Source organism: Anguilla rostrata, chromosome 5, assembly GCF_018555375.3.
Source record: "Anguilla rostrata isolate EN2019 chromosome 5, ASM1855537v3, whole genome shotgun sequence".
Lineage (NCBI taxonomy): Eukaryota > Metazoa > Chordata > Actinopteri > Anguilliformes > Anguillidae > Anguilla > Anguilla rostrata.
In genome coordinates this window covers 37,115,413-37,130,183 of record NC_057937.1, presented here as the reverse complement: position 1 = coordinate 37,130,183, position 14,771 = coordinate 37,115,413, and the positions used below count along the sequence as shown (strand labels likewise).

The following is a 14,771-nucleotide window of genomic DNA, read 5'->3' as shown; positions in this document are numbered from 1 at the left end:
GAAGGGAGCGAGGGGGCGGGAGGTTTAAATGGGTTCACTCTAGCACACACTTAATCATCAGTGATCACTCAGGGTATTCCGATGTAGCGTTTAAGGATGCGCCAAGCTGCGTTTACAGCATTTTCATGCTGTTTTTATTACAACGGAGGCAAGAGAACGTGAAACATTCGTCGGGTAATGACTTTCATGCCAGGTATGGTTGGAATAAATTAATTTCTAAAATATTCCAGAAAGGTGGTAATTTCACTATTTCACTGGGAAAGTAACGTAGCATTTTAGCAAGTCGTTCTGCAGATTATGGTAGGCTATTAGGCATAATGTTTTAGTGGAGAAGCGAAAATAATTGAGATATAGGCTAGGCTACAGACTTTTAAGACCATTATTATTCCGCACATTTTAAAGCAAGGCATGATATAAACATTGTCACTGTGACACTTTTTGATGTGATTTTCAATATAGTTTGTTGTTTTATTTGCTGTGCCATTTAAAATATTTTTTTAAAAGTTAAAACATAATTCTGTTTTGGTGTTATTCATTCTTGCACATCAATTGGTATTCCATGACTGCTCTTTTGGAATGGCAGAAGTCCGATATTCAGGGTTAGTTAATCCTTTTAAATGGGCAGGTTTCTATAATTTGTTGTGACATTTTGAAAGACTAACATATTTTCAATTAATCTGTGTTATGTGTTTTAGTGGGATTCAACCAGGTGAATGTGCTCACTTAAAACCACCACTGGTTTCAAATTATATTTTATTTGTTATTCTACCTTTCAAAGCATACCACGACACATTACAAGCATTCTCCCAGAGCAAATACTTTTTAGTATGTATTTTAAATTAAATTCTCGAAATGAGAAGTGGTACTAGATGTTGTAGTGGCAAGATGTAACATTGTTTCCTGGATTATGTTCAGTAAGAGAATACCATACAGAACTCCCATTACTTAAAGAAGACATAGTTGACAATACTTCTGAACTACACTAGCACCCCTATGTGGTGAAATGTGGAATTCCTCCGTAAATTACAGAGCTGCTGAAATAACTGCAGCGCGTGTGCAGACCCTAGAATGCACATTTCATGAGAAACAGAACAATGAAATTCACATATCACCACTCGGTACGGATGCCTTGCACAGTGCAGCAACATGTCTTGCTTTATAGTTTCCCGCTTCTAATTTAATTCCCCTGTAAATCCATTCAAATGTGTAGACTACAGTGCTGAGTAAAAATATTTATATTCTTCTGTGTAAATATGAACTTATCTGCTTATTTATAACCCATGTCGGTGTAGATAATGGCCTATGTGTGAAATTAGAATTCAACCTGAACCTGTTTGGCTGTGAGGATGCAAGATACAAAATATTTCAGATATCATGACCTTGTGGAGCCATTTTATTGTAAGGTTTTAGGGTAGCTAGCTGTGCAAAGTGCAGGTGCACGAAAGGAACCGATACAGTTACTAATTGCAATGATCATGCAAAAAAAGTTTATTGGTCAAAGGTTACACTGTCCAGAAAAGTTTATCAAAACCAAGTTACACTCAAGAGGTGGGTCTCAAATCAACTCATTCAAAATTTTGGGACAGTTTCACAATTATAACTAGTAGGTATGGAGGGAGATGCCATATCTGTATTTGTTCAAAAAAAAAAAAAATTGTATTTGTATTCTGATAAAACCGGAAGTAGGGGTGGTGTAAACCGGAAGTGCAGGAACAAATAAGGTATTTGCAGGTACATGCAGGCTGCTTTTTTAAAGGACGATGTGTCAAAATGTAGGGTAGGCAATGTCCATACGGCTGCCATGTAATCCGAGCCCTGGTGAGTATTACGTTTAAATTATGTAAGGGTAAAAAAAAAGTATTATATGCAGTAATAAAATAAAATTATATGTATTGTGTAATCAAGTAAATATCACATTTAGTTGATTGTACTAAGTGCATTATGTACTTTTTCATTTTTGCTCAACGTCATAATTTCATGCTGCAATTTCAAAATGTGTTCTTTACTTGGATGTTACAAAATGATTGTGTGGCACAAATGGTAAATATCACTGAGGATTTCTCACTGTTCCCCTTGTGTGAAATACTCATGTGTTAAAGAGAAACAAAATGTATTCTTCTTTATGAATAATATGGCAGCATTCTGCCAAGACTGCCATCCACTTCCACTGAATGTGGAACCATTACTATTCAGTGAAACTATTACTTGCTCCTTTTGTGTGTATATTAATATAATGTTGATTAAATGATACCACATTTCACTCACATTATGTTGTCCATAGGAAGTTTGAAAGTCTTTTTCCTAAAAAATAAGAATTTAGATGTCAAGGAGTGATGCATAGCTCCACATAACGGTAAATATGGCTGAATATAGCTCTGAACACCGCAACCCAGACAAAACATAATGTATATGCATTTATACTGATTTATTGTATTTACAGATTATGGCATGAACATCTAATTAATACTTAGTATATACTTAATATAACTGACCTAAAATTTCAGGAATAAAAAAGAAATGAAATAATTAGTTGTAATTAAATAAACAGCTTATGTTGAGGTTTTATTCATTCATCTCACACCCTGTATGAAACTGACCGCTTGCAGTGTTGCCAATAGTGGAAATAAGCTTATGCGCACATCCAATTACAGAGCTCACTGGTTTTCCCTCCACTTTAGTCTCTTCCCTCTACAATGTCCGAGGGAGGATACGATTTAAAAGTAACCACGCCTGCCGTTCCATTTCGGCCAGTCAGTTGGTGGAACGTAGGTGCTGCAAACACACCTTCCTTTGTTGTAAACCAATGGGACAAAAAACGTGGTATCCTGCCTGGAGGGCAGGCCCCACTCCAGTTAGCCACGCGTCACCGAACTGCTGCAAATGCGTTCACAAATGGCACTTTCGGTCAGAGCTTTCAGTTCTACACATCTCATTTTGTGTAGTAGTTAGTATGGAAAGGAGAAAACAATGGCTTACCATATTGAAAAATGAACTTAGCGACAGCCCTCTGGTCTCGAATGCGGCTTTTAGCTTCATCCTTATGGGACTGGAGAAGCTCGTGGAGCTGGAGTTTGAGTGCCCCTGCAATCCTAAATGGAATGCTTTGTTTTCATCCGCCTTCTTCGTCATCCCAGCTGTCATGGCTATTACTCTCATGGTCATAATACAAGGATGCCAGAACTACATGCGGATATCCAGCTTGGTTCCTGCGCTCGTGTGGCTGATCCTTCTGTTTCTCGATGGCCAGTACTATACCTGCGCGAAGACGGACTGGAAGGGCAGGTTTGTTATTGTTGATAAAGCTGGCCCGCAGAAATGGTGCGAGCCCACAGGCGACGACAACGTCACACAGAAGCAGGAGCTGATGGAGCACTCTCAGGAATTATTTGTTCTCTCTCAGGTGAGGAACGCTCCAGGTACTGCTGTACCCACATGTTTATTGTGTTTTTATTGTCTGCATTTGTTCTCAGGACTTCCTTTGGGGGGCTGGATCGGTCCTGGCCCCAACACAATTCTGTGTACCACAATGTTTTCATTAGAACTGACCAGTTCTTAAAGTTTGAATGAGGTGGTTAATTATCCAAATTTTACATGTTCTGTCCCTGTACTGAATGATCATCACTTCTGAGGTCTCTGAGGCCCTGTGAAAACAATTGCACTGTTGGAGGTGTTTGTTTTCAACTAAGACTTAACAAGAAGGCAGTTTGCGACTTAATTTGGCCTTAAACAATTGAAGGCCAGCTACTCTTGACACTAAATGTTAGATATGAGGCCCTGTACTTACACCTAGTTCTTTGAAATGCAGTCTGTATTACAAATAATTCTATTAATGACGAATGTACTTTTTGCTATGCATTGGTACAAACACACATGTGACTGCACATTTCTTTCAATGAGGACATGTAGAAGTGACTGACCAGATGTGTCCAGTCCAGACCCAGTATTAAATGGCAGCTGCTGACACATAGTAATGTCTTTACTCAAAGTTACGGACAAATCATACGCATAGGTTTTGGGTGGGGGCAGGGAGACCCCTTGGTGGTCCAGGAGTGTGTCTCCCCAAAGTTGAAATGAAACCTACTCCTGTGAGACAAATGCATTGCAGTTTGATTTAGCAGAGGCCTAAAGTGACTCAAGTTTAACCAAAAATGCATCTGGAGCCTTCAGACTTGATCAGTTAGTAGTCATATGTATTGCTGTCATTACTTATTTTGCATAACTAAATGTGCCATTGGTTTTATTCCCCTAATTGTAGAATTAGTTCTTTAATGACACTATAGCACTTAGCACCAAAGCTGTCATGAAGAAAAATTCACTATGTCTCATATAATGTGAGGTTTATATGAGACATAGCAAGATAATCCACACTGAAAAGATTTCACATCAAACACCACCCAGTGATATCAGTTTTAATCAAAGTTTTTCTGACTCTGCCCAGTAGTGTGTGATGGCAACAGTAAAAACTCATATTTATATGCCCTGCTTAGTTCGGAATGGCCACTTTGTGTGTTTGTGCTCTTCACTGCATCTGCTTCTGTCAATTCAGAATGATGGAGATAGGAATGAACCCTCAACACATGTGATTTCAAGCACCTGAATATTTTTACTCTGCAATTCACAAGTTAGGCTTGCACAGATGTTGAGTCAAAGAAGGACATTTAATAGCTTGTTCATGCAGATCGTTTGCTTGACCTGCTCACTGAGATCCCGTACTCCCTGAGTGTTGCAACAGCAGTAATATACCATCAGGATGCCAGACTCTGGAGCTCATCCACACCAGAACAGTGCCTTAGCAGGTGGAGTCATACAACTGCCAGTCTGTCCGAATGAACTGGGCACTACTCCTCTGAAACAATGACTGTTCAGCTCAGCTGTTGGACATCCGAGTGAAAGGAAATGCTGGCAAAATGCACCTTGGGGATGTAGGATTGCCAGTCCCTTCCCATATTAATGGAGATGGTCGCAAAGGGACGGGCCTACTTATGTGATTTGGCTGAAACTCAAAAGTTCCATTTTTTGTAGGTTATTAAGGTAAATGGATTTAAACTGATGCCTATGTTTTCTGTTTGCTTTATATTCCAGGTTATAGGCATAGCTCTGCTCATGTTTATTTGTGTGGGACTCATCGTGTACGTGATCCAACAAAGCTGCACGCAAGAAGAAGTAAACCAGGATGCAGACAGTTACGAGATGACGTGAATTGTCTGGCTGCATTTCATCTTTGCCTATTAAGTCACATTTGGAGGTTTTCTTTATCACTGCTGTAATAATGTATGTATTATGTGTAATGTATTATGTATCATCACTGTTTTGTAAATGTGCCTTGTAATTTCTTAAGGGAACCTTTTCTCTTTTTTATGAACAAGTCTGCTCTGACTTTTAATGGACTGATTTAATGGATTTTACTTCAGAATGATTGTAATTTATACAAGTATGTTAAATGATTACATATTTAAAACACCCTTTTACTTTCTAGCAAAGCCAGAGTATACTGTATTGGCTTTGTGAATTTTGTGTCTGAATAATGGATGAAAAAACTTGAAATATATCTCATTATTGTACTAAGGTGCATCTGATTCCCTTGATTGGGGTATTGAAGAGTCACTACCAAATAAAAAGTGCCTGTCTTGAGCTTGTATTTTTGCTTTTTCACAAATATTATCAACAGCACGAGAGTTGACCTTCTGCTGGTGTTTTCGATCTCAAAGTGAACGAGCAAGAGAACGGGCAGTGAAGTAGTTTCTCTGAGTAAAAATGATCTTGCCATTGTCTGGTCCATAGTGTGTGTTAAGAGGAGTGTTGACACCATCGCAGGGAAGGATGACTCAATGGAGACACACACATATGGTATTGGGGAGTGTCCAACACACAAGCAAGCAGTTTGTCACCCCTATCACATTTATTTCCTGTGAACTGTAGTAGTTATTTTCACGTCTTCCTCTCCACTCTGATAAATCAGGTCTTATGTTGTTTGAAAAAGAAAAATTCCCTGAACATCTAGCTAGTGTTTCTATTGCATATTTGCATGTTAAAATAGCCCAAAAATATCATCTCTGTAGCAAACAAATTGCTGCCTTAAAACATTATTGCATGAAATATACCTTGACAAGCCCTCCGGAGAGACAGATTTTATTTGTAGTCTGATAACATTGGCACAGCTCATTTACACTACTTGTGGTTACTTCAACTTGAACGTGAGCATGTGGAGGCAGAACATGTGGTTGGAATTTGCCCAGTGTGCTGGATAATTCACACAGTGGAATTATCTTTATTTGTGTCAAAAATGTAAGGGGTCAGAGTCCAATTTAGTTAAACCAGTATAATAATATTTAAAATCGTGAATATTATTTTTCACATATGAATACAATTTAGGAAAAACTGTTTAGGAAAAAAAACATTTAGTCCAATTTAGAAAAAAAACAGAAAGCATTTTATCTTCCATAGATAAAGTGCCCCATAGACAAAATTATTGCATTTTTATCAGCAATGAAGATCTGCAATTTTAATTCTGTGTGCCTTATGTTGTCCACAAACCCTTGTTGCTAGGATGGAGAGTGAACCATGACTGAAGCATGATAAATCAAATATGGCAGAGAACAGCAGTTTAAATTTGTGCAATGAAGTTTTAAAAACAACTCAAGTTTTGTTATTTTGTCTGTAACTATGCTCAGTGAGACGAGGTGAGTTGTTATGTCATGTGTTTTAAGAGCTTGCCTCCTGCATTTCCAGGTCAAAAACTGTGGCTCTTCACTTCTGTAGCATCCAGTCAGTTTCCCTCATTTATTTTCAAAATCACCCTGCGCCCTCTAAAAATCCCACGTGGAAATGTTTTTCAATTTTAAAATGAGGAGAAGACGCATTTATCCATCAGTATTTCAACAGCTTCACTGACAGCTGTAGTATGAGCAAGTCACTGGTAGAGGTATTGATGCACCCGTACCCTTGATTCCTTATTCTGTACTTTGGACAGTTAGGGCTGTTACACTGATGTGAAAAGGAAAGTACACCCTCTCTCAGTCCTATAGTTAAAAATATTAGGACATAACCAACTCTCAAAAGTCCTCGATAAATCTAACCTCACAAGACACACAACTAGCACACGAAAGGATTACTTATTTTTTATTTGAACCACAAATAAGTAAATAAATATGCAAAACCATAGAATTGAAAGGGCCTTGACTTTCTTTTTCAGCTCATTGTATGTGCATGTGCATCTGCAACTAGCATTTTGCAATTCGAGGGACTCGAGATCAGTCCGCAATGTGGAAGTGCTGAGCTACCCCTCCTAATTCTACTGTGGGAGATCAGTATTGTCAGCAAGGTTGCATAAATGTATGGAAACACACTAAGCATATTACAAAGCATTTTATAATTTCAGAATATTTTAAATACTTTATTACCTTATTCTGTAATACCCTTTGTGTAAACATTCACTTCCAATTACCAAGATTTTTTCAGCAATAACATACAGTTCATTTGTACAGTTAAAATATAGATAACATTTAAGCACATGTTGATATAATTTATATATAATAAAGCTGCTCAGAGTAAAGTACAAATAAGTACGATCTATAAAGATTCTTATCGGTCAAGAATGGTCTTAGCTCCTAAATTATTTAAGCAAGCTTTTGAGGTGTCTTAACTCTGCAGGGAGTCACCAGCAGATGGCAGCGATGCACACACAGAAGCGGAGGCCACACACTTTTCAAACACCCTATTGGAAATTGTTGGTGACAAGGAATTGTTGAAAAGGTACCACCATGACTGTTTGGGTATTCTCTTTGTCACGGGTTTTGTAAGAGATGCTATATCTTCTCTGTTTGTCACAGGCCTTGTTAGACATGCTATATCTTCTCCTACTGCACGCAATAAGGCTCTCAGCACAACACTCTGGTCCTTGGCTACTGGAAAAACGCTACAATGCAAAAGTGATGACTTGGGCCCATCACAGTCAGCAATTAGTAGAGCCATAAAGGCCACTATCAAGGCCCTCACAGCACCAAACATTGTCAGGCAGTTCATGGATTTCCCTACCGACCTCACCCGTCAGAACCAAGCGGCTTTTATGAAGATTGTGGGCTTCCTCGAGGTTGTGGGAATTACTGACAGCACACATATGCGTATCAATAATTATAATCATAGATACCAGTGAGAATGGGGAGATACATGTCAACCGGCACATGTACTGTACCTAGCTAGGATAATTTGATTATGTTAGTGTATCTGGCAGGATTGTTTTGTCTGATTAGGTGTGATTCCAGTGCTAGTTTGTACTTGATAGGATTCTTGCTTGCTGAACAAGCTTACTCTACAGGGTTGGAGTCCTGATCGATGTGGTCACTTCTGGCACTACGATCCTTACTTCACTCTAGTGTTTCTTTTGCGCCTCTACATCATGAAACCTATGCACTTGTTGTACGTCGCTCTGGATAAGAGCGTCTGCTAAATGCCTATAATGTAATGTAATGTAATGTAGCGCAGTATCAATGTGCAAGTGGTGCTTGATCCCCAGCGCAGGATACTGGACCTTCTGCTGGGATTGACGCACAATTCAAGGGTGTTATCCGCGAGCGGTATCGCTGCATTATTAGTGCTGAACTACGTGTCCCCTTGGATGTCATCTGCTGGGTGACTCTGGATACCCTCTGAATTTCTGGCCTCAGAAGTTAATGTGGGGCTGAGGTTACCCCTTGTCACAGCCTTCCATTTCAGTACTTGCTCCAAGAGAAGTACGGGTTCTTGTTGCGGTCAGTTAGGTTCTCGCCTTGTTGAATCCATTATTATCTTAAGATACTGCATGGAATCATGCATCTATAGTCTATGCAACAGCTTTTAACAATTAGAGGTGACATGGTTAGCAGACATTGAAAATATGAGAGTTTTAAAGTGGGACCAAATCAATTTTGTGACTGGAAAGAAGCAGTACCTCATATTTGTAAATGTCCCTCCCTGTTTAATTGAAATCGAATGCGGGCACACGTGCATTGCTAATTGTCCCGGTTTAAAATTGTACGGGGAGGACAAAATCAATGGTGCGACAAGAAAAAGTAGCAGTTCTTCATTTTTGCAAATGTCTCTTTTCGATATAAACTGAATGCAGGGCATGATTGTGTGGTTAATTGTTCCTGTTTTTGCAATGGGCTGTTCTATGAAGGCAGGCTATTCCATGAAGATGGTTAATTCCATGGCTACAGCAGCACTTGTCTGGGTGACATCATTGTAGTTCCTCTTTACAGCACCTGAATGTTGCCACTTACTCTTTGATTAAAATGGGTCTCATCATGTCACATCTTTTATTTATCTTATTACAGCAAGTCAAAAAATGTGTTTTGATATTCATCACATGTACAATAGATGGGTAATTTCCCCAATTACAAAAGTAGTTTGTAAATAGTTTTACCATGTATTGACCACCAGATGGAGACATTACAGAATTTTACAATATTTTAGAAAGGCTTCAGTGTTTTTTTTTTTTTTTTTTTGGAGCATTTGCATCAACTACTAGATTACTCACAAGTAGAGCCCGACGGATGCCGATCCCGATTTTGGAGAGTCCTAGCCCACCGATTACCGATGTTTTGACCGATATTTTGTCAAAAAGTGCAACATTTTCAAATCAATTAGAAAAAGTTATATTTTATCAAAGTGTCTGTATTTGAGAACATTTAACTTATAAGCAAACAAATAAATAAAAATAAACACACAAATAACTTTTTGATAGATAAAAAAATGTAAAAGACAATATATATATATATATATATATATATATATATAATTTAATATCAACACCATCTTCAAGTGGTGTGAATTCAAAATAACCCCACACGTTGCTTTCACTCCTTTCTTTTCCAGCCATCTATAAAAAAATGTATTAAAAAAAAATCAGTTTTCCAGTTACAAACATGTGTTTTTATGAATATTATTATGATTGTTGTTGTTGTTATTAATTTGTTATTATTTCTTAGTATCTATTCTCAGTAAATGAATTATATTTTCTTATTTTATTCCCACTACATGATCTCAAAGAGTAAGACTTTATCTAGCGAGCTTCCCTGTCCATAAGAATTCGGCAGTGAAAAAAACTACAATGCGCTCTGACGCGTGACTAGATGACACACACTCACTTGCAATAACGCATTAGCTGTTGACATAGCCTCCTTATTTCTTATTTACTCTCAGTAAATGAATTATACTTTCTTATTTTATTCCTACTACATGATCTCAAAGAGTAAGACTTTATCTAACGGAGCTAATGAGTGAATCAAGTGTAACCTTAGATGAAACTAAATTGACTGGAAGAAATACGTACCGTGAGGCTTGTCCATAAGAATTCGGTGGTGAAAAAAACTACAATGCGCTTTCGTGCAGGTTACCCGCGCTAACTGTTGGTTGATTCACTTCTCCAACAGCAATCCTTCTCTCATGTTATCACGACAAATCTAGATAAAATGGCTTAAAATGATCCACGTTAGAAGTATTTTATCGGCGTTTTTACTGTCTGGTTAGCTTGCTACGATGACGCGTGACTAGATGACACACTCGCTTGCAATAACGCGTTGGCTATTGACACAGCATTATATAGTAGCTAATATCATTATCTCAGATAAAAAAACAAATGTGTGATGCATTCAATCACCATTTTATTTTGGCTGGTTATTTATTTGAGAATACAGTGATGTCCTCTGGAAATGTAGATCCTACGCTGCTTATGTGCTCACTGCCACTTCATAAAGGCTTGCTAGCCAGCTAGCTTGCTAAAGTGAACCAAATATGTTAGCTAGCTCGCTCGCTTGATAATGAGGATTGATAAACATAGTGGTCGTATAAACGCATTTAATTAAAAACTTTCACTAAATATACATACCTTTATTGCGGCAATCGAATCTGTGCAGACAAGTCATGCAGTGGAGAATATTGGATGAGGCACGAGTGACAAACGTCTTATTACAGAAGTAGCGGGTCAGCTGCTGCAGTTCACACTTGTATTAGAGCTCCCTCTACTGGATAATTCTAGTAAACAGCAATTACAACGTTCGAACAGACAAGTACAGATAAATAATCAGTTTTTTTTTGTTTGTTATACTTATTTAAAAATCGGGACACATCGGTTGCATAACTGCCGATCCCGATGTCGTCAAAAAAGTCAAATAATGGCCGATACCGGCCAAATATATCGGCCAAACCGATATATCGGTCGGGCTCTACTCACAAGACATCATTTCTGTCATCTTGAGTATCTGTGCAGCTGTAGTTTTATGTAAAGCACTTTGAACTGCCTTGTTGTAATGTGCTATACAAATAAACTTGCCTTGCCTTGCCTCTAGAGCCAGTTTGGGGAGAAAAGTTTGGAACCTGAAGGTGAATTTACCATAATTGGCCTTCTGAAGGTAAAAATGGCATGCAGCCTCTTTCTTGTCAATAAAATTGAAAAGTTTTAGCACTTATTCAGGTTTAATTTTTCTTTTACAGAGCACCCTGCAGCACAGATACTTGATAACAAACATTATAATCAGTAAGATGAACAACATGGCAGCCAGCAAGACCCCGATGACATCCACTGAGTGGTAGACATACCAGGGCATCCTGTAAGACTCTGTGCGTAGGTGAGCGGCACCCTTGTGTCTCATGACAAACTCGATCCAGAAGAGGGCACGATCCAGTGGCTTCATTGGCTGGTCACGGTGCAGCATGGAGAGCCTCTGCATATTCATCCTATAGGAGGGCTCATAGAGCACTTCCTGTAAGGCCTTGAGGAAGATGTTCCTGTCTAAAGTCACAATATCCACTATCTTTGCTGCCCCCTTCACTTTCATTCTATTAAGGTTGTCAGGCTGGTCAAAAATGAGTGGGAGACCAACTATTGGAATGCCATGATAAATGGCCTCTTGAATTCCATTAGTTCCCCCATGAGCAACAAAGACTCTGATCTTAGGATGTCCCAGGAGGTCATTTTGAGGCATCCAGGAGACCAGCCGAGTGTTGTTGCCCAGAGTAGCAGGCCTGTCCCCTGTGTGCCTCCAAATAACTCTCTGAGGCAACTGGGCAAAAGCAGCAGCTATCTCATCTGCTAAATCATGGGGAAGCTCACTGAATATTGTTCCCAAGGACATAATAATGACACCATGTTCTCCAGAGCTCTGAACAAACTCCTCCAGGTCCTCTGGAAGGGGATTAGCAGGTTTGCATTGAAATCCACCCATATATACAACGTTAGGCATAGTGGGGCGTGGGAACTCAAAGACAAAATCTACCCTCATGAGCCAAATATCTGCTGCCTGAACAAGCTGGATGAAGTCTAACTCAGAGCCAATATAGCGATGAGACAAAGAATTGACAAGAGGTTTTATATTATATTCCACATGAAACCACGACACACAGTGAGTTAGCATGTTCTCAATTCTCTGGAAAAAGTTCATGGTGTCCGTTAGCTCTTGTCCTGGAATAGGAACGTAGGACAATGGAGATGGAGCAATTGCAAAATGCCCTTCACCCATTACAGTCCATCGAACATTGTAAACAAGAGGTAAACTAAGGTAATGGGCTAAAAGAACCCCACCAGCCATAACAGGGTCAGTCAGAACCACATCATACTGAGAAATTTGCAGAGACTGCATCAGTCCCTGATTTTCAAACATTTGGATCAACATTTCACATTCCTTTGCTACAATGTCAGTTCCTATCCCCAGCATCTCCATTCCTAGTTTAAAACTTGTCCAAAAAGATCTGCTTTGTCTTTGTATCTGCAGCAATCTAGACCCAAATGAGACAAAAAATTCTTCAGATACCCCTCTGCCATCGATTGTGATTGAGGTGTAGTGAGGGGACGTCTCCTTGATGTACCAGCTGTCTGAAGGTCGCACCACAGAAACGCTGTGGCCTCTCAAGTGTAGCTCTTCAATCAAGAGTCTCATGTTAACCCAATGGCTGGCATCCTCTGGGTAAACAAGGACCTTGCCCCCATTGACACCAGGCAGTGTGAAAATCAGAGGCACAATCAGGAAGAGGGCTGAGGAATGCATCTCCACCAATTATCATATAGTATCACACCTGAAATATGTAGATACAGGAATATTGCAGTAAGCATACATCATGAATGCAACAGTCTTTTTTTTAAGTTTTTTTTTTTTACTTCATAGCTAGTCGTTATCATTATTACTTTATTTACAATAAAAAAGGATGGAAAGGGGGGCATGCAACAACAGAAAAATACTGAAATAGCTTTAGTAGCTAAAAGTTAAAGTTTAGTAGTTTTTGGTCTCTGTGGACCCAAAGTTCCATGTTTTCAAAGCAGGCATTTACGTCCACCATATACAGCTGTTTATTTATGATACTATAGGAAGCGATTCCTTAGACACACTTGAAAATGTTTAAGCACATCCCCACAGATGGACAAAAATACAATCACTGGGATTCCACTTCATAGTAGTAACTGCCTTCATCAGCTTGTGGTACAAGGATACTCAACAGAGAATTATAAATTCATGACATGTTGTATCTCCGTCTCTCGGCAACGTAACTCAAATGTACATGACAAGAGAGGTAGAGGTGAGTAATCCACTAGCTGAACCAGGCATGTAATAACTTTAAATTGCCAGAGGTTGCGCTGACGCTTTTACATAACCAGTATAGTGAATTCCAATTACTTTTGAAAGGAAACTGACATGAGAGGGGGATGAGTCAGATTAAATGAAATATGTTCGTTTTTATCGCAGGTTCTTCCAATGTCATAAAATTACAGCTTGAATAAGGCTGGGCATTTGTTAGAGAAAATATTGGCTAAGCAAAGTTCGGGAAAAACATGGCAAACTGAAAAAAGAGGTAAAAATCACAGGTCAAGCGTTTTAAAAACATAAATTTATTAAATGAATCAGTATCTCATGTGCCGTAGTGGGAAATGTTTGAAATGGCATGCACAACTGTATTAACAGTAGCCTGCAAGCGCTTGAAGTTTCGGAAAAATTAGCGGGCAGTGTATGCTAGTAAACAAACACGAGTAAAATGCATTGATAGGCTGGTGCATTTAATCAATTCGGGCCATCACGGAAAGAAAGAGCTTGTTTTCGTAGGTTTTATACGGAAACCATGCCCCTAGCTTACCTACAAAAGGGTCCTTCCTACGTCATTGAACTTAATTTTGGGTAATTCCCTCGGTTTCAGCCTACAAACACGGCTGATTTAACAAGAGGGTAGATCAAACGAGCAAAAGTCCGTGCAACAACACTCGCAAAAAATGTGGTTTTGACAATGGTACAGCCCTAAGAGCTCATGGACTTGACAGGAGCATGTCTCCACAAGTTCAGCGAATGGGATTCAGACGTAATGTGAATCAGTGCTCTGCAGCTGATAAAAAAGTATTTGGAATGCGTCGATATGCATTCACGAGAAGAAAAGAAAGGAAACAGACAGAAGTGCTACTGAATTATCCTTAACGTAAACTAACTGAAGTCACTCAAAGTATCTGAAATTCCCACCACTATAAATGTAACTTCAGTAGTTTTTATCTAGACTGTCTTCGTGAAAGTGTCTGTGTAAAAAAAAAAAAAGAATAAAAATGGAATCGACACAGCAGGCTAAAGTACACGACATGCTACAGTATTTCACAACAGAAGTGTTTCCAGCAAATAGTACACAGAATTACAACTCAAGGTATGAACAAAAACATAGTACCTACCACCACTGATTCAGTCTTAAATGCTAAAATAATACATATCCCGGGGAAATAAACCATAGACCATAAGTCCAGTGAGTGAACTATCAGTGAGAACAATAAA

General features: G+C 38.9%; 1 protein-coding gene across 1 annotated transcript; it reads right to left on the bottom strand.

Annotated features, from left to right (window-relative positions):
- Positions 1–9,274: 9,274 nt before the first annotated feature.
- LOC135255196 (UDP-glucuronosyltransferase 2B1-like) lies at positions 9,275–14,765 on the bottom strand. The gene is made up of 2 exons (XM_064336032.1): positions 14,672–14,765; positions 9,275–13,047 (listed from the first exon to the last, which is right to left on the bottom strand). The coding sequence occupies exon 2, from the start codon at positions 13,017–13,019 to the stop codon at positions 11,442–11,444; it is 1,578 nt and encodes a 525-aa protein (XP_064192102.1). The 5' UTR covers positions 13,020–13,047; positions 14,672–14,765; the 3' UTR covers positions 9,275–11,441.
- Between the last annotated feature and the right edge of the window lie 6 nt (positions 14,766–14,771).

Coding starts and splice junctions, on each gene's coding strand:
- LOC135255196 (XM_064336032.1), bottom strand. CDS start 13,019: ATGCATTCCTCAGCCCTCTTCCTGATTGTGCCTCTGATTTTCACACTG.